General features: G+C 42.5%; 2 protein-coding genes across 3 annotated transcripts in view; both read right to left on the bottom strand.

Annotated features, from left to right (window-relative positions):
* The window catches only part of LOC130489117 (protocadherin beta-16-like), a 184,730-nt gene that overhangs the window by 150,207 nt on the left and 15,310 nt on the right, over nt 1-19,213 (bottom strand). The window lies entirely within an intron of this gene.
* LOC130489174 (protocadherin beta-16-like) lies at nt 3,805-6,249 on the bottom strand. The gene has a single exon (XM_056862910.1). It carries the CDS (start codon nt 6,247-6,249, stop codon nt 3,805-3,807), a length of 2,445 nt encoding a protein of 814 aa, XP_056718888.1.

Genomic DNA, 19,213 nt, shown 5'->3' with positions numbered 1-19,213 from the left:
CACAGAAGAAGCATGAATCCTCAAATATCTAGAATCAATGAAGAATCATAAAGATAGTTTCATGCACACATATGGAAAATTAAATTAAAACCCTTGGCATGTTATACCATACTTTGAATCATTCCATTGTGAGGCCATTCTCAGAATCTGCCTTCTACTCATTTGCTAAATTTTGATAATTATGTTTGCTTTCCTTTGCTAGGATGCTAGAGAATTATATAGTTGCCAGATCTGAGACACTTGCATTAGGCATGCTGATAACTTCAACACAACACAATTGGCAGGTGAATGAACCTTGATTGAACTTCCTTGAACCACACAAGGCAAGCTCCTGATCAGATCACTTCAATGTTTTGTGTGGAATTTTGTCTCGAGCACCATGCTAACTCATTTCACCCCTGTGCAGTAGCTCCTTATTCTACAGGGTTAGGTTGTCCTTTGGTAAATAAGGAGCAAATACCATTACATCTTGCAGATGTATTTCCCAAGTCTGAGAATTAAATAATCTCATATCCAAAGGATCACCTGCTTCATTGGTTCTTGTAGATTATCCGGGCTGTGTAACTGTGGTCTTGGAAAGAAAATTCCAAGACCACGGTTACACAGCCTGGATAACCTACAAGAACCAATGAACTCTGACCGTGAAAGCCTTCGACAATATTTTGATCACCTACTTCCTTATGAACCTACCCAACAGCTACGATCATCTTCCGAGGCCCTGTTTTGGGTGCCCCTACCTTCTGAGGTTAGGCTGGTGGCAACCCGGGAGAGGGCGATCGCGGTCATGGTACCAAAACTCTAGAACTCTCTCCCCAGGGAGATTAATCTCTCCCCTTGTATTGTCTTCTTCCACCAATGTGTGAAGACTTTTTTGTTCTGTTTGGCATTCCCTCATGGATTCCTCCTTCCTGCTCAATATTTTAACTGTTGTTTTTAGGTTTTTGTATGTATTTTAGCTCTGGTTTTAATTGTTTTAATAATGTGTTTTTGGTGGTTTAAATGGTTTTTAAACTGTGGTTTTATTATGTATGTTTTAATTTGCTAGTTGCCTTGGTGGCCCTTATGAAGACAGAAAGGTGGAGTATAAATGTTGTAAATTAAAATGAAAAATTATTTTGAATGGAAAGCAATAAGTGAGACAAACCAGTAGGTGATCGTGCTTGATCAACTGCCATTACTATCCTCAATCTCCACACGAACCATACAGTGCCACAAAAACCTCTCTTCTGTCAATCACTCTGACTTATGTCACACTTCGCTTCTTTTTCATGATCAATTTGATCCAAAACACTGATTTCCTCAGAGATTTGATTTAATTGAAACAAGTGCTAAAAGAAGTGGTTATTTGTCAATTACTTAAAAAACCATCACTGGGGAAGAATGATGTGACCAATTATCATCCAGCCTCTGATCTGCCCTTTCTGGGCAAGATAACTGAGAGGGTGGTGGCAAAGTAATTCCATGTTTTCCTGGATGACACATCTGCCGTAGACCACTTTCAATTAGGTTTCAGTCTAGGCTATAAGACAGAGAGGGTGTCCGTGGATGTAGCTGATTATCTTGCTTTAGATGTAGACAAATGTTGTGCGCCGTTGTTGGGTCTATCAGCAGCGTTTGATACGGCAGACCATGTCATCCTGCTGAGATATTTCGAGGTATAAGTAGCTTTCAAGTGTTGTTTTTTGGAATGGTTTAAATTGTTCCTTATAGATTGGACTCAGAGGGTTGCTATCAGGAAACAGTTGTCAACAGGATGGGACTTGCCCTGTGGGGTACTATAAGGCTCTGTCTTATCTCCCATGCTAGGTACAGACATTGAGAGAAACCATTTATGGTTTTTGAGTTGGTTGTTACCAATATGCTGATGATACCCAGCTCTGTCTTTCCATGTTTAGACCACTTTATGCTGCTATAGCTGTCCTGGGTCAATGTCTGACTGCAGTGGTTAAATGGCTACAGGTGAACAAGTTTAAATGGAATCCTGATATGGCAGAGGTAATAATGGTTGGAAAGTCTGAGGTCTTCAAGGGCATTGGGCTTCCCACATTTGATGGGTTTCAGCTGATCCTCAGTGACTTAGGTAAGAGCCTAGGGGTTATACTGGACTCAACATTATTGCTGAAGAAGCAAGGTAATCATTTGTAAAAAGAAAAAGAAAAAAAGAATGGTTTCTTCCAACTTCATTTAGCCTGGAATATGGCTCCTTTCTTTGACCTGGTTGATCTAGCCACGAGTATCCATGAGGCTAGACTATTGTAAGGCGATCTACATGGATCTGCCCACAAAGATGACTTGGAAACTCAATTTGGTACAGAATGCTACAGCTTGCTTATTATCAGGAGCTAGGCAGAGTATACATACTATACCTATTCTGCAGTCACTCCATTGGGTACCAGTTGATTCCCAGATTCAATTCAAGGTGCTGGTTATTCCCTTCAAAGCCCTTCATGGCTTTGGACCCAGATATATTCAGGACAGCTTGTCTTGATATGCTCCATTGAGGGAGCTTCACTCATCAAAGCAAGACTCTTTTCATGTGTCCCCGGCAAAAAGTTGACAGCAACAGCTGCCTCTTGGATGTATATTCTGTATTCCATTGTTTCTTTAATTATGTAATCCAATTTTGTTTCATTATTTGTTGCACATATTATACAGGTCTTATTTCATTGATTTATAATTCTGTAATCTCCCTACAGTCCCAGTGGGAAAGGCAGACTATAAATGAAGTAAATTCATAATAGTAAGTGGTGTATGTTCTCTGAATTTCTCCTTTTCTGATTGGAATAGTAAATGATCTCTGCATTTGAACCACAATCCATATATGGGGACCAGAATATTCTGAGGGTATATGGAGGGTGAATGATTTTTCAGAGAAGTTCAGAGCAGATTGTGGAGCTTTCCTATTCCTGGTTGCAGAACCTTCTTTTCAAGGGATGTGTCCAAACATTCCTTTCCCTGACTGGGGGCCTTAGCTCATATGTCAGAACCTGGAGAAAAGGGTGGTTCACAACACACTTAAGCCCACTCTCCCAGCCGCCTTCCTCTCCCCAAACAATGTGGGAGAGACCTGGCTCTTCTGGACTCCCCTGCTCACAGAGATGTGAAGCCCTGCCATATGTTGAGACAGCCCCACTTCTTCCAGATGGGGCTAGGTAGAGGTCTTCCAGCACACTGCAGCAGGGCTGCTCTGGAACACCTCTGCTGTTGGAGTGGCTACTGGGACCAACTGGGTCTTCTGCTGCTGGCTCCTACACAGAGCTGCTGTAGGACCAACAGTGGCCACTCCTGGGTGTCGCTGCAAGAGCAGTGCCCAGGGAGTAGCCCCTACCCCATGGGAAGCAGCAGGTGGCTCACCCGCCTGGTGAGCTGCAGTAAGTACAGGGGGTCAGACTGCCTCCCTCGGACAAGCAACAAAACTAAGCTTTGCGAATAACAAACTGAGATGTACATTGCACCAGACATAAGCAGCAAGAATAAAAAACACAGAATATTCCCAGGGGGATCTATTGATCATGAAAGGTTGCCAATTCCCCAAGCACAAGCTAATGCCTGCTGCCTAGCTCTTTTGCACACTCTGGGGAAAATGGTCACAAAGAAAAGGAGAAGAGATAGATATTTGTCATGTTGTTGTAACTATAAATTACATGCGAGATATCATTATTTTCTTCTACATATGGATGGCAAAAAAAGACGTGGGATCAAGAGATACAGAGAAACAATAACAGATTGCGCTGGGATATAGCTAATAAAGTTTTGTTGCCAATTTAGCAATTTCACATTTAACCAATATTAGGAATTTTAAATTTAACAATAAGATGTCGATTGTATTCTCACCTGGTTCATGAGTTGACCTTCTGCTGCATGACTGGAAACTTCCTGAGAAGATGAAATCCTTGATTCCTCCTTCTTGTGAGGAGGCTCCACAGAAAATACTGGGAAAAGGGGCCTAAGAAACCGGAACTCGCTGTTCAGAGACCCACCAGCTAAGCACACTTCATAGTTGTAAGCCCGGGAAAGGGTTCCAGCATCAACATCTCCACAGTTCTCTGGGAAATTCGGTCCCACTGGGAAATTCAAGGTGGAGGTCTCTATGAACTTCCTCCTTTTCTGAATCTTGATGGCAATAAACACCAACACAGAAACCAGAAAAATGAAGGAGATGACAGCCAAGCATATGACCAGATACATAGTCAGGTTACGGTCTTCTTCCTGCACCACTTCCTCCTTTGGGATATCCACTATTTTCATATAAGGGTCAGAGAAACCATCCACAAGCAGAATGCTTAGCGTTGCAGAGGTGGACTGGGGAGGGCTCCCATTGTCTCTGACTCCAATGATAAGTTTCTGTTTCAAGCTGTCTCTTTTATTAATTGCTCTCATGGTTTTCACTTCTCCATTCTGTGCCCCCACACTGAATAGGCCTGGTTCTGTGGCCTTCAGGAGCTCATAGGAAAGCCAAGAGTTCTGACCGGAATCTCTGTCCACGGCCACCACCTTGGTGACCAGGTAGCCAGCCTCGGCCCCCCTAGGAACCAGGTCATTGGATGGGGAAGTGCCATTCTGAAGTGGGTACAGGATGAATGGGGCATTATCATTTTCATCCATGACAACAACTCGAACCATAACTTCGGAGCTCAGGGGAGAAGACCCGCTGTCCACAGCCCTCACAGTCACCTGGAAATCTTTTATCTGCTCATAGTCCAGAGATCGGATGGCATAAAGATTCCCAGTTTCCGAGTTGATGGAGACGTAAGAGGACACAGGTTGATCGCTGACCTTCCCAGGCAAAAGTGAATAGGTCACTTTGGCATTTTGATCTGTATCCAGGTCATTAGCATGTACCAATCCTAGTAAAAGACCAGGAATATTATTTTCTCGGATTTGCATTTCATACCTTGACTTTTCAAATACTGGGGAGTTGTCATTGACATCTGAGATCTGAACGTTAATTATTCTTGTTGAAGTGAGCCTGGGAGAGCCCCGGTCTGTGGCTGTGATGGTGATGTTGTACTCTGAGGCTTTTTCTCTGTCTAAGGACTGCTGGGTCACCAGCTGGTAATAGTTATTCTCTGAGGTTTTTAACATGAATGGTAGGTTTTTCCCAATGGCGCAACCAGTTCTGCCATTATCTCCAGAGTCTCGATCTGTGATACGGAAGAGGGCCACCAGTGTATCAATAGGAGAATCTTCTGGTAATGGACTGGTGAGGGATGTGAGGGTCACTTCTGGAGCATTGTCATTCCTGTCCTCAACCTCCACAATGACTTTGCAGTAAGCCGAGAGCCCCCCTCCATCAGTGGCTCTAATACTTATCTCATAGTTGGTGTTTTCTTCATAATCAATTATTCCAGCTACGGTTAGTTCTCCAGTATGTTTATTTAACTTGAATGATCTAGCCACATTATCTGGTAGCTGACTGAAAGAAAAGGTTATATCTCCAAAGGGGCCTAAATCCCTGTCAGTTGCATTCACTGTAGTTACAACTATATTTGGCAGGCAGTTTTCCATCAGTTTTACCTTGTACACAGACTGATGAAACTGAGGCGCATTGTCATTGGCATCCAGAACATCAATAACAATTTTTGCTGTGCCTGTTTTCCTCGGACTTCCCCCATCAACAGCTGACAAAATCAGGGAACATTGTGCTTTCTCTTCACGGTCTAATTGTTTCTGCAATATTAATTCCGCATATTTGCTACCATCCCTGCGATTTTGCACATCCACACTAAAATGATTGTTAGGACTTATTGAGTAATTCTGAACAGCATTTTCTCCTTTGTCTGCATCTTTAGCAATCTCCAGCGGGAATCGAGTATTCAGGGGAGTTTGCTCAGGCATTTCCAAAAGGAATTCCTTTTTAGAGAACTGGGGAGAGTTGTCGTTCACATCCTCTATTTCCACTTCAATTCTGTGCACTTGCACTGGGTTTTCCAGCACAATCTCTGAGAGTAAGACACAAGGGTCCTTCTGACCACACAAAGCCTCTCGGTCTATTCTGTCCTTCAATAACACATCCCCAGAGTGAGGATCCAGCTGGAAATATTGCTTGGTGCCTTCAGAAACTAGCCGCGCCCTTCGATTGACCAGCTCCTTCACATCCAATTTCAAATCCTTTAGCACATTTGCCACCAGAGACCCGCTTTTCCTTTCCTCCGGCACTGAATAACGGAAGGACTCACATATTGCCCAATACATGCAGAAATAGAGGAAAATAGACCAACCTTGTCTGTTGTTGGAATATATTTCCATTGTTTCAGGCTCCTTCAAGGCACATCTGTTGAAATGGATGGTTCTTTGTAAAGCTGCTGCTGGAAGTTATTGTCTTTTATACAATTCCAAGATAAATCTTTCCTTTTCCTTTAGTCCTTTTGGAAATAGATAGAGTGGCTTTTCAAAGATTTGTTTGCAATGGTGGTCTGTTGCCTTCTCTCTGAGATTTCTTTGTTTAATGACTACAAATTTTCAAGTGAGCAAATTATTCCCTGAAAAGTGTTGTGTTGTACAATAGCACCATCTTGTGCTTGACCTAGAATATAACTCCCACAATCTTTACTGCTTACCAAACAACATAAAAAATATCTTACTGCATCCCCTATATAAAAATATTCAATTTCCTCATTCATTATTCAAATAGTAATTTGAATGAACATAGTTCAAACTTCAGAAACCCCAACGCACCAAAGCTAGGGTTGCCAACCTCCAGGTACTAGCTGGAGATCTCCTGCTATTACAACTGATCTCCAGCCGATAGAGATCAGTTCCCCTGGAAAGAATGGCCGCTTTGACAATTGGACTTTATGGCATTGAAGTCCTCCCCTCCCCAAACCCCGCTTACCTAAGACTCCACCCCAAAAGCCTCCCGGCGGTGGCAAAAAGGAACCTGGCAGCCCTAGCCACAGCATTCTTACATGATTACTGGAATCCAATACACCAAGAGGTGATGAGTTTTGGAAACAGCCCTCTCCTTTCTGCCACAGTCCATGGACCCTCCTAAATTTCTGCTCCTGAGGATGAGGGGACCTTCACAGGGAAGATGGTGGTTTGTATTCTGCTCCCAGCAATGAGGCTTTACTTAGCTGCTGGCCATAAAGTTCTGATTCCAAATCATCAGAAAGAATGAAGACTATCTAGCTATAGTCTTTACTTGTTAGTGCTTTTACTTGTTAGTGCTTCTACAACGTCTTTAGATAATTTGCAGTGACTGCAAATATATGGAACCTCCATAGCTATGAGAGTAGGGGCAAAACAAAATTGAAATGAAAATGTCTTTAAAAAACAAAAACCCCAACCTTTTACACCATGCAGTGCATATCATAGTTTGAGACATTTTCCCCTCATGGCAGGAACTCTTGTCAGACATCCCAGTATTCACCAGGAACGTGGTAAGCTGAATCGTGGTAAGACCAAGGCCCTTGTCACACAGTGATGTGCTTGCTTGAATGAGGAATAATCTCCTACAGAAGTCTTACGAAGACACTGTAGGAATGAAGCGACTATCAGGGAATTTCTATTTGATTTCTATGGTACGAACCAGAGTGAAGGGTCCATTACCTAAAAGCCAAATAGTAACTTGTCTCTCAAAACATAGGGTTCAGGTGAGGGGAAAAAAGCATACAGATGCTGCACGTTTGCATCCATTTATGCAAAACAACGTGATTTCTGAAGCCACACTACCCTGGCCAATTTTTGTAGGAAGAAGGCTAATGCGATATATCAATTCCAGAAGCAAGGACTACCAAACAACACAGTTCAAAGCAAAACAATGATCTTTTCACACAATTCTGTGTACTTATCTAACCTTAATATCATTTTGAGAAACGAGGGTTAGAAAAGAAACGATCAGTTTCTCCACTCATTTGAAACCACAGTGTTTCTAATGGGGGTTTTCTGCATCGCAGTATGGAACAAGCATGATCAAACATGTTGGGGAGCTTGTTAAAGTTCAAGCAGAAGCATATGGTTACTATAACTTACAGCCCATTCATGAGCCTTGCAGCGGCTGGGGCGCTGTGGCCTAAGCGCCACCATGGCACCTCCGAAAAGGTTTCCTGGCTGCTGGGAGGCAAAAAAAACACCACCCTTTTTAAACTTAAATTTTAAAAAATTGCCCCATTGAAAAAAGCGATGCTGCACCAACAAAAGCTGGCGCAGCACCGCTTTTTCTGAAGTAATTTGCTCGAATGAGGAATAATCTCCTACAGAAGTAATTTGCAGTCCACGGGCTGGAAGGGAAGCTGACTAAAGTTAGCTCCGCCCCTGAGAATGCCCCCCCCACGCCGGACTTAGGTCCCGGAGAGGCTGCGGTGGCGGAGGAACCCTGTGCAGCTCTACAGCACTCAGGCACCAACGGAAATGCCCCCATGCCACCGTAACCCATGATAAGAGGGCACTTAGACTGGCACTTGGGTCACGCTGCCTCCACCCAACTTTCAGCTCAAACTTCAGGAATGTTCTGTGTTTCTATTTGTCATTTTTACCATCTGTTTTCATCTTTTTTATTGTTGTCTTGTTTAACATTCCATCTTTCTTTTGTGTGTTCTTTCTTTTGTGACTGTGATGGTCATTATGTTTCCAGGCGGGGCGTCTTCTTTTCAGGTCTCCTCCCAAGTAATTTGCAATAGCATTGTTGCTGCTGTTGGTTAAATCAGCTAATTTAATGGGTCAGAATAATTGGGTGATGTTTTCTCAATAGGCACTAATTGTTCTGAGATAACAGAACCATCTAATCATTAGGGTTGCCAGGTCCCTCTTCCCTACCGGCGGGAGATTTTTGGGGCGGAGCCTGAGGAGGGCGGGGTTTGGGGAGGGACTTCAATGCCATAGAGTTCAATTGCCAAAGCGGCCATTTCTCTAGGTGATCTGATCTCTATCAGCTGGAGATCAGTTGAATTAGCAGGAGATCTCCTGCTACTACCTGGCAGTTGGCAACCCTACTAATTATCCATGGAACCTTGGAGGAGATGTCCCCTCCTGCCAGAAGGGGTGCCAACTCTGGGTTGGGAAATACCTGATTTTTGGAGTGGGGCTTGAGGAGGGCGGAGTTTGGGGAGTGGAGGGACCTTCAATAGGGTATAATGTCCAAAGCGGCCATTTTCTCCAGGTGAACTGATCTTTGTTGTCTGGAGATCAGTTGTAATCCCAGGAGATGTCGAGCCACCTCCTGGAGTATGACAACCCTGCCTGCTAAGGAAGGAGAAGGTGCATTTCTATATGTGGGAAAGCAAGAAAGAGCAACAGCTATACCTGCTGATTAAAACAAATCACATAGATCAGTGAAACCCTATCATATCAATCAATCCAAATCTATAGTATTTAGAAAGAAATGGGATGATTTCTTTTGAAACAAAGAAAAAAGAATAGAGTATGGATCTGCACTTTAGACAGAGAGAAGAATAATCATGGACATTTAGACTAGAAGACAGGAAGGATATTTTTAAACCTGATGGATTTACAACAGTGAGATTAACATTTCTTCTATTTTGCCATAGGAAGGGAAACCAATATGACAGAGCATAACACTAGTCCATTAACAAGTCTGGGGAGTAGAAAGGATTTTTTAAATACTTTACATATAGCAACATATTTTAATCAATTAAAAATATTAAACCAGGTATGTGTATGAGAGGATTTTTAATCAGTATAAAATTAACATAATGCTATCATAGAAGAATCACCAGAATTCAGGTGTTTGGAAAAACTATTCAGGAAATAAAAAAGCAGAGCTCTTTCAAATATACATGTTTGTGCATCAATATGGAAAACTAAATTCCTTTAAAAGATCCCTTGCATGGTATATAGTGCTCTGAGTGTATATGTAATTACAATTTGATGCTGGTCTTGGACTTGTCCTTCTCTTTGTGTGCTAATATTTTTGAATTAAGGTTGCCTTTATTAGAAACAAAAGAATGTTCACCGTAGAGTAGGGTTTTCTGGGTTGCATCCAATCAAGTTTTTCTCTGGTGAAAAAGGAAAGAGGAGATCCCCTGCGACCATCAAAACTGTGCTTGGAATCATGGGCTGTGCACAGAGAAAAGCCACATGGGATGGGGCTGTGGTAAGGAGGGAAATTAGATGAGACTGAGTGAAAAACCTGGACTGATCCAAACCTCTAATTGCTATATCCACCATCTAAGCCTTTGGCACTGAAAAAAGTCACCATTGGGTTCGGAGGGAAACCTTACATATGTTCTGATGGACTGTATGATTGCCACCTCTGGAACGATGTTGTTATCATCCTCAACCAACACAAGGACCTACAGTGCCACACCCTTTTCATCTATCACACTGACACCAGCGTAATACTTGGTTCCTTTTCCATAATCAAGTTGACCCAAAACACAGATTTTCCCCGGTTTTATTCAAATGAAACAAGTAATGGGTTTTCTCAGGCACCTATTGGAATGAGTAGGTGCTTTGTGCACTTGAAACAAAATCAAAAGCTTTAGCTTCCACAGTGTAGACAAGAATATCCTGAGGTCATCTGTACGTGGAATTCGGTTTCGGACAACTTGAGAGCATCATCCCTCATGTCCTCTAGCCAAATTTTTAAAAATACTGCAGAGTTCAAATAGGTGTTTAAGCACTGTTGGGGACCAGTGTCAGCAAGAATCAACTCAGCGGTTCCCATTCTACCTTTTTAACAATACATTCAAGAAATATTGTTTAATGTTTTTGGAAACCTGCTCCAAAGAGACAGTTCCCCACTTCTTGGTTTTCAAAGCCTACTAAGGTTAGTAATGAAAGACATTGATTTCTATCACTCATGGAGCAAAGAATAGAGACGTTCATCAGTACAGACATAAACAGCAAGACAAATCACACAAATGACTCCCATGTGGTTTGTCACATGAAAGGTTGCTGATACTGAAAGCACTCTCATCACCCAGGTGCAAACCCAAACATCACATAACATCAGGGACCACTGTGGCCCATATGTTCTCTCTAGTCTCCCTTCTTGGAAGTAGCTAATTGGATTTTTAGGCATTCGAACAGCAGGGATTTCGAAACTGAATACATAACTGGGATGCCAAATACATTCTCATCTCGTTCATGAGTCGACTTCTTTGCATCATTAGATATTCCTTGGGAACCAGATTAAATCCTTGAATCCAGAATACTCCAGTTTATGATTTATATATTTGGTGAGACCAAATCATAGTAATAGTGACACTCAAATGTTAAGGTGGATTTAACAATAGGAATGGGATGACAATTATCCTCTTACCTCGCTCATGAGTTGCCCTTCCGCTGCATGACTAGGAACTTCTTGGGAACCTGGTGAAATCCTTTGAACCCCCGGATTTTGAGCAGGCTCCACAGAAAACACAGGAAAGAGGGGCCTTAGAAACCTGAACTCGCTGTTCAGAGAACCACCAGCTAAGCACACCTCATAGTTGTAAGCCCGGGAAAGGGATCCAGCATCAACATCTCCACAGTTCTCTGGGAAATTCAGTCCCACTGGGAAGTTCAGGGCTGAGTTCTCCACGAACTTCCTCCTTTTCTGAATCTTGATGGCAATAAACACCAACACAGAAACCAGAAAAATGAAGGAGATGACAGCCAAGCATATGACCAGATACATAGTCAAGGTACGATCTTCTTCCTCCACCACTTCATCCTTTGGGATATCCACCATTTTCATATAAGGGTCAGAAAAGCCATCTACTAGCAGAATGGTCAGTGTTGCAGAGGTGGACTGGGGAGGGCTCCCGTTGTCTCTGACTCCAATGATAAGTTTTTGTTTGAAGCTGTCTCGTTTATTAATTGCTCTCATGGTTTTCACTTCTCCGTTCTGGACCCCCACGCTGAATAGACCTGGTTCTGTGGCTTTCAGAAGCTCATAGGAGAGCCAAGAGTTCTGACCGGAATCTCTGTCCACTGCTACTAACTTGGTGACCAGATAGCCAGCCTCGGCCTCCCTGGGAACCAGGTCATTGGATGGGGAAGTGCCATTCTGAAGAGGGTACAGGATGAACGGGGCATTATCATTTTCATCCAGGATAACAACTCGGACCCTAACTTGGGAGCTCAGGGGAGGAAAACCGCTGTCCACAGCCTTCACAGTCACCTGAAAATCTTTTATCTGCTCATAGTCCAGAGATCGAATGGTATATAGATTCCCAGTTTCAGAGTTGATGGAGACATAAGAGGACAGAAGTTGATCACCGACCTTCCCAGGCAAAAGAGAATAGGTCAGTTTGGCATTCTGCTCTGTGTCTAGGTCATTGGCTTGGACCAAACCTATCAGCAGACCTGGAATATTGTTTTCCCATACCTGCATTTCATATATTGATTTCTCAAATACTGGAGCATTATCATTGACATCTGAGATCTGAACGTTAATTATTCTTGTTGAAGTGAGCATAGGAGAGCCCCGGTCCATGGCTGTGATGGTGATGTTGTACTCTGAGGCTTTTTCTCTGTCTAAGGACTGCTGGGTAACCAGTTGATAGTAATTATTCACAGACTTTTTCAACACGAAGGGCAAGTTTTCTTTAGTAGTGCAGGCAGTTCTGCCATTGTCTCCAGAGTCTCGATCTGTGACACGGAAGAGGGCCACCACCGTATCCGGAGGAGAATCTTCTGGTAAGGGACTGGTAAGGGATGTGACAGTCACCTCTGGGGCATTGTCATTCCTGTCCTCGATCTCGACAATGACTTTGCAGTAATCAGAGAGCCCCCCTCCATCAGTGGCTCTGATATTTATCTCGTAGTTTATGGTTTCTTCATAATCAATTATTCCAACTATAGTTAGTTCTCCAGTATGTTTATTTAACTTGAATGATCTAGCCACATTATCTGGTAGCTGACTGAAAGAAAAGGTTATATCTCCAAAGGGGCCTAAATCCCTGTCAGTTGCATTCACTGTAGTTACAACTGTATTTGGCAGGCAGTTTTCCATCAGTTTTACCTTGTACACAGAATGATGAAACTGAGGCGCATTGTCATTGGCATCCAGAACATCAATAACAATTTTTGCTGTGCCTGTTTTCCTCGGACTTCCCCCATCAACAGCTGACAAAATCAGGGAAAGTTGTGCTTTTTCTTCACGGTCTAATTGTTGCTGCAATATTAATTCCGCATATTTGCTACCATCACTGCGATTTTGCACATGCAGACTAAAATGGTCATTAGGACTTAGTGAGTAATTCTGAACAGCATTTTCCCCTTTGTCTGCATCTTCAGCGCTCTCCAAGGGGATTCGGGTTTTTGTTGCGGTGTGCTCTGATATTTCAAAAATATATTCCTTTTTAGAGAACTGGGGAGAATTGTCATTCACATCCTCTATTTCAACCTCAATTCTGTGCACTTGCAATGGGTATTCCAGCACAATATCAGACAGTAATATACAGGGGTCCTTCTGACTACAGAGAGCTTCTCGGTCTATTCTGTCCATTAATAGAACATTCCCTGATTGAGGATCCAGCTGGAAATATTCCTTCATGCCTTCAAAAACAAGCCTGGCCCTACGAGCAGACAGCTCTTTCACATTAACTTTCAAATCCTTTAGCACATTTGCCACCAGAGACCCACTTTTCCTTTCCTCAGGCACTGAATAATGGAAGGACTCACATATTGCCCCACACATGCACAGACAGAGGAAAACAGACAAACCTTGCATGTTGTTGGAATATAATTCCATTGTCTCAGCCTCCTGCAAGGCACATCTGATGAAATGGGTGGTTCTTTTTAAAGCAGCTGCTGGAAGTGGTTGTCTTTTATATGATTCCAAGGTAAATCTTTCCTTTTCCTTTAGTCCTTTTGGAAATAGATAAAGTGGCTTTCCAATAATTTGTTTGCAGTGGAGGTCTGTTGCCTTCTCTCTGAGATTTCTTTGTTTAATGACTAGACTACAGATTTTCAGGAGAGTAAATTATTCCCTATAAAGTAGCACAATAGCACCACCTTGTGCCTGACCTAAAATATAACTCCCACAATCTTGACTGTTTACCAAACATAAAAAGATCTTATTGCATTTCCTGTATGAAAATACTTGGACCATTTCCTCATTCATTGGGGACTCAAAAACATGTAAACTCAGATGAGGCACACATACAATGAAAAATACTCTGACTACTGGGAAGTAGTAAATTTATTTTACTTTACTGTACATTTATACCTTGCCTTTCTCCCCAATGGGGACCCAAAGCAACTTACGTCGTTCTCCTCTCCTCTGTTTTATCCTTACAACAATCAACGTGAGATAAGTTAGGCTGAGAGAGAGTGACAGGCATGAGGTCATCCAACCGATTCCATTAGTGATTGGGGATTTGAACCTGGACTTCTCATATCCTAGTCTGACACCCTTACCACCACACCATACTGGCTTCCATAGCTGGTTCTTCTTGATCTTTTATAAAGACACAATAAATTGTACCTTAAAACCACTTCTGTTACCTCAATATCTGAGACCTCATGGTTTATGAATTAGGCTTGGGTTACAAGATTGTGGATTACAGCTGAATCTGGTTTGTAAGTTTCATCTTCCTGTCAAAGCTGAAGGCTGTAACTATCAGCAGCACAGAGTTCAGTTCCCTGTATGGGTCTTGGTAAGTCTGGTCTAAGTAGCTCTCCTTAAAAGTTTTTTTTCTTAACTCTCTTCAATTTGAAAAGCAGTTTCCTGTAGGTCATTGTGGGAGGCTCCTTAAAACTAAACTTAAGCAAACACCACTTTGGGTTCATAGAGCTAGCTAATGGTTCGATCCATCTAGTACATATCTATCTCACAGTTCTTCCAAGGAGCAAAGGACATCATGCTTGATTCTCTCTTCCCCATTTTATCTTCACAGCAATTTACTCTGTGGAGAAAGAAAGAAAGAAAGAAAGAAAGAAAGAAAGAAAGAAAGAAAGAAAGAAAGAAAGAAAGAAAGAAAGAAAGAAAGAAAGAAAGAAAGAAAGAAAGAAAGAAAGAAAGAGAGGAAGGGAGGAAGGGAGGAAGGGAGGAAGGGAGGAAGGAAGTCTAAGGTTAACCAACTAACATGGTCAGAACAGGAATTTGAACCTGGACATGCTCATTGCCACAGGGTACATATGGGGGCAATGCTCCTTTAGAAATGCTCCTCTCTCTGATTCCTTAGCTTTCTTTTTTAAGTCTTTAGGTATTTTTACTGTGGAGTTATAAATGTGCAAGTCAGTTTTGTCTGGATTGTCTGGGAAGAAATGAAGGATGTGAAGCTACAAGAGTGCTTGGAACTGAATCAGTTATCCCTTTCCTGGTGGATGGTGGATCTCTTTTCCCTGGATAGCTAATGGTGTGCCATACTGCAGATATATGCCCTCTGCTAAAATTTATCTGCATGCTTGCTTGTAGTAACCACTGCACATGTATCCTGGAGAGAGGAGATAATAATTGGCACTAAAACTTACATTTAACATGATTAATTTCCATGTTATCCCCCCCCCACCCTGGTTAAACGGCTCATTTCTCCAAAGGCACACCATTGTGATTACATACAGGTCCCATGTGGTCTATACTTACCATGACATGATCCCCATGACATAGGGTTGCCAGCTCTGGTTTGAGAATTACTTGGAGATTTTGGGGGTGGAGCCTGAGGAGGGCAGGTTTGGAGAGGGGAGGGACTTCTATACCATAGTCCAATAGCCAAAGTGGCCATTTTCTCCAGGGGAACTGATCTCTATCACCTGGAGATCAGTTGTAATAGTGGGTGATATCCAGCCACCACCTGGAGGTTGGCAACCCTACCATGACATCATCATGCCCTTCTCAGTATGACTAAGGGTTCAGGATGATGGGGATCTGGAAACCCAACCCTAGCCTCAGTATGCACCTGCTCCCTCACCATAAAACATCTGGCCACAGGACTAAACCTGGGTGGCATATATTCTAGTCCCGTGTTGGCGAACCTATGGCACGCATGCTGTAGCCGACACGCCGAGCCCTCGCTGTGGGCACGAGCGGACCCATCGCGTCTGCCTAGGGTCCGCTCGTGTTGCCATGGTGAGGGCGCTGAGGGCGGTGCTCCTTCTCCCCAAGCCCATGCTCCCCATGCCCATGCCTGCGCTGGCGCCCTCCCTCTCCTTGCACTCGGGGCAAGCCCCTCCCTCTCTCTCCGCTGAGCTGCGGCAGCAGCTCAGCTGTTTGTCGGGGCACCCTGCCGGTCTTCAGTTTGGACTGGGAGGCTGTGGCCGAGCACCTTGCCACGCCCCCCCACACCTCGGGGCCCCCGCCCATCTTCAGTTTGTCTGGGGGCCTGCCCGTCTAAAAAAGCATTTAGAAAATTCTACATTTGCAGACAATCCTACAAGCCATCAGGAAATCTACAAGGAATTTTCTAGCATTGTAGCAGCTGCAAAGGTGAATTTTAGTAACAGATTTTTACAGTTCTGTAAGATGGAGACAACCCTGTGTTTTCTTACTTCTCCAGATAAAGCCACATTGGAAGAACTTGATCTTTCCTGCCTACACTGGTTAGATTTAGAAAATCTGGAAATGGAGCTAATAGAATTTCAAGAAAGCTCTATCTGGAAAAATAAATTCTATGACCTGCGTGAAACACTTGAGAAGATAGAAGGGATGACAAAGGACAGCACAGTTAGTTCTGAAAATGAAATCCTTAAGGTGTGGAATTCTCTGCCAAACAATTTTAAGTCAATAAAAGCACTTGGGATTGCTTTCCTTACTTTGTTTGGATCATCTTATGCTTGTGAGCAGCAATTTTCAGCTTTGAATTATATCAAATCTGACACCAGAAACAGGCTAACAGATGACCTGAGTGCTGCATGTGTTGCTCTCAAACTTACAAATTATGAGCCAAGGGTAGACAAATTATCAGCATGCACACAACAGCAAAAATCACATTAATTGTTCAAAAAATTTGACGATGTCCTCAAAGATGTCACAAAAATGGTGAATTACATCATGGCTCGTGCTCTGAATTGTCGACAGTTTCAAGCACTTCTTGAGGAGGTTCAGGCACAGTATAATTGTTTACTTATGTACAATAATGTCCAGTGGCTGAGCAGAGGACGAGTCCTGGAGAGATGCATGCCAAATGCAAACTTTTACCTTTCAATAAAAAGTTGTTTGTATCATTGAAAGCTCTGTTATTGTGTTTTTCTTTTAACGCAAAATATGTGAATGTATGAGTTGTTTTTTCTAAACTAAAACCTCAGTATTTAGGTTAAATTGCCGTATTGGCACTTGGCGATAAATAAGTGGGTTTTGGATTGCAGTTTGGGCACTCGGTCTCTAAAAGGTTCGCCATCACTGTTCTAGTCTAACACTGTAACTACTACACAAAACTGGCTCTTCTTTGGAGCTTGTCCATTATATACAACTGAGACAAATGTTCATATAAAAACAGTTGTTTGAATAAATATAATAGTTCAACTTCAGAAACCCCAATGTGCCACAGCATTCTCACATGATTACTGGAATCCCATAAACTCCAATAGGTGCAGAGTTTTTGAAACAGCCCTCTCCTGCCTCCCTTTGCTGCTGCAGTCCATGGACCCACCTCAAATTCTGCTCCTGTGGACTAGGGGACCTTCACAGGGAGGATGGTGGCAAAGTAGACTATATTGAGGAACAAAACCAGCAAAAATGGTGCTCATACCTATCTGTGAAGGCACTCAGGCAAAAATGATGGTAGGATACAAGACCACACTTTTTACAATTATCATACAGAAATCATGATAACAAAAAAAAAGTTCATGGGGAAATCCCGCAGTCTTTGTGACAGAAATACATCCTGTGTGCATATGGTCCCACTCACCTGGTCAATAATGTTGACAAAATTTCCTTCTGGTCTAGTCTACATGATACACTCACCATGGGAGATTTCTGTTTTCACATGACATATTTGATGGTTTCTAAGTTTCCGTGTGCATTTAGTATATTGAGTTGATAGCTTTCCACCTCAGGAACCCACCTCAGGAATTCCAGCTATTTCATGGGATCTTTTTGCCTGTGCCAGGAAGATGGTTTGCATTCTGCTCCCAGGAATGAGGCTTTCCATACTGCCGACCGTAAAGTTCTGATTCCAAACTTTCAGAAAGAATGAAGACTATCTAGCTGTACAGCTGCCTATGGCTCTTCTTTTAAGTGTTAGTGCTTCTACAACTTCTTTAGATAATTTGCAATGATTGATGGGATATGGAACCGCCAGAGCTCTGAGAGGAGGGGCGGAACAAAATTGAAATGGAAACATCTTAAAAAAAACTTTTACAGTATGCAGTGCATATCATCATTTGCGACAATCAGCCCTCATGGTAGGAACTCTTGCCAGACATCCCAGTATCAGCCAGGAATGTGGTAAGGAGAATCGTGGTAAGACCAGGCCCTTGTCACACAGTGATGCGCTTGCTCAAATGAGAAATAATCTCCTACAGAAGTGTCACAAAGGATGCTGGGGGAATGAAGCGACTATCAGGGGATTTCTGTTTGATTTCTACGGCACGAACCAGTGTGAAGGTTCCATGACCTACAAGCCAAATAGTAATTTGTCTCTCAAAAGGTAGGGCTCAGGTGAGAAAAAAGCATACAGATCTTGTATGCTTGCATCCATGTATGAAAAACAACACAATTTCTGGAAGTCACTGCCACACTATCCTGGCCAATTTTTGTGGAAAGAAGCCTACCATGATATATCAATTCCAGAAGTAAAGACTACCAAACAACACAATTCACAGCAAAACAATGATATTTTTACACACTTCTGTGTACTTTGACCTTAATAGCATCTTGGGAAACAAGGGTCAGAAAATAAATTATCAGTTTCTCCACCCATTTCAAACCACAGTGTTTCTAATGGGTGTTTTGTTTGTTGTGGTTGTTTGCATGATTGAATGAAACAAGCATGATCAAACTTGTCCGGTAGTTTGTTAAAGTTCAAGCAGAAGTATATTGGTATCATAACTGCATTCTAGCCATTGACATTGTTTTTACCATCTGTTTTTGTTGTCTTGTTTAACTTTCCTTCACTGTCTGTGATCTTTCTTTCATGACTATTATTGTCATTATGTTTCCACAGCTAGACTAAGTTAGCTGAGTTAACTAACATTTGCAACAGCATTGTTGCAAATGTTGGTTAACTCAGCTAACGGCATTGTTGAAAATGTTGGTTAACTCAGCTAACTTAGGGGGTTTTCCCCCCAATATTTTTTCCTTTATTGCCATTCTCCTTCCAAATAATACATAGACTTCACATTACATTTTACTCTCCCGTGATACCCCCCGCCCCTGGAACGT

This window comes from Euleptes europaea, chromosome 17 (genome assembly GCF_029931775.1).
Source record: "Euleptes europaea isolate rEulEur1 chromosome 17, rEulEur1.hap1, whole genome shotgun sequence".
Taxonomy (NCBI): domain Eukaryota; kingdom Metazoa; phylum Chordata; class Lepidosauria; order Squamata; family Sphaerodactylidae; genus Euleptes; species Euleptes europaea.
Note: the sequence above shows the minus strand (reverse complement) of the source record. Positions and strands in the feature narration are given on the sequence as shown.

What these genes read in the sequence shown, in the direction of transcription:
- LOC130489174 (XM_056862910.1), bottom strand. Translation starts at nt 6,249, where the DNA reads ATGGAAATATATTCCAACAACAGACAAGGTTGGTCTATTTTCCTCTAT.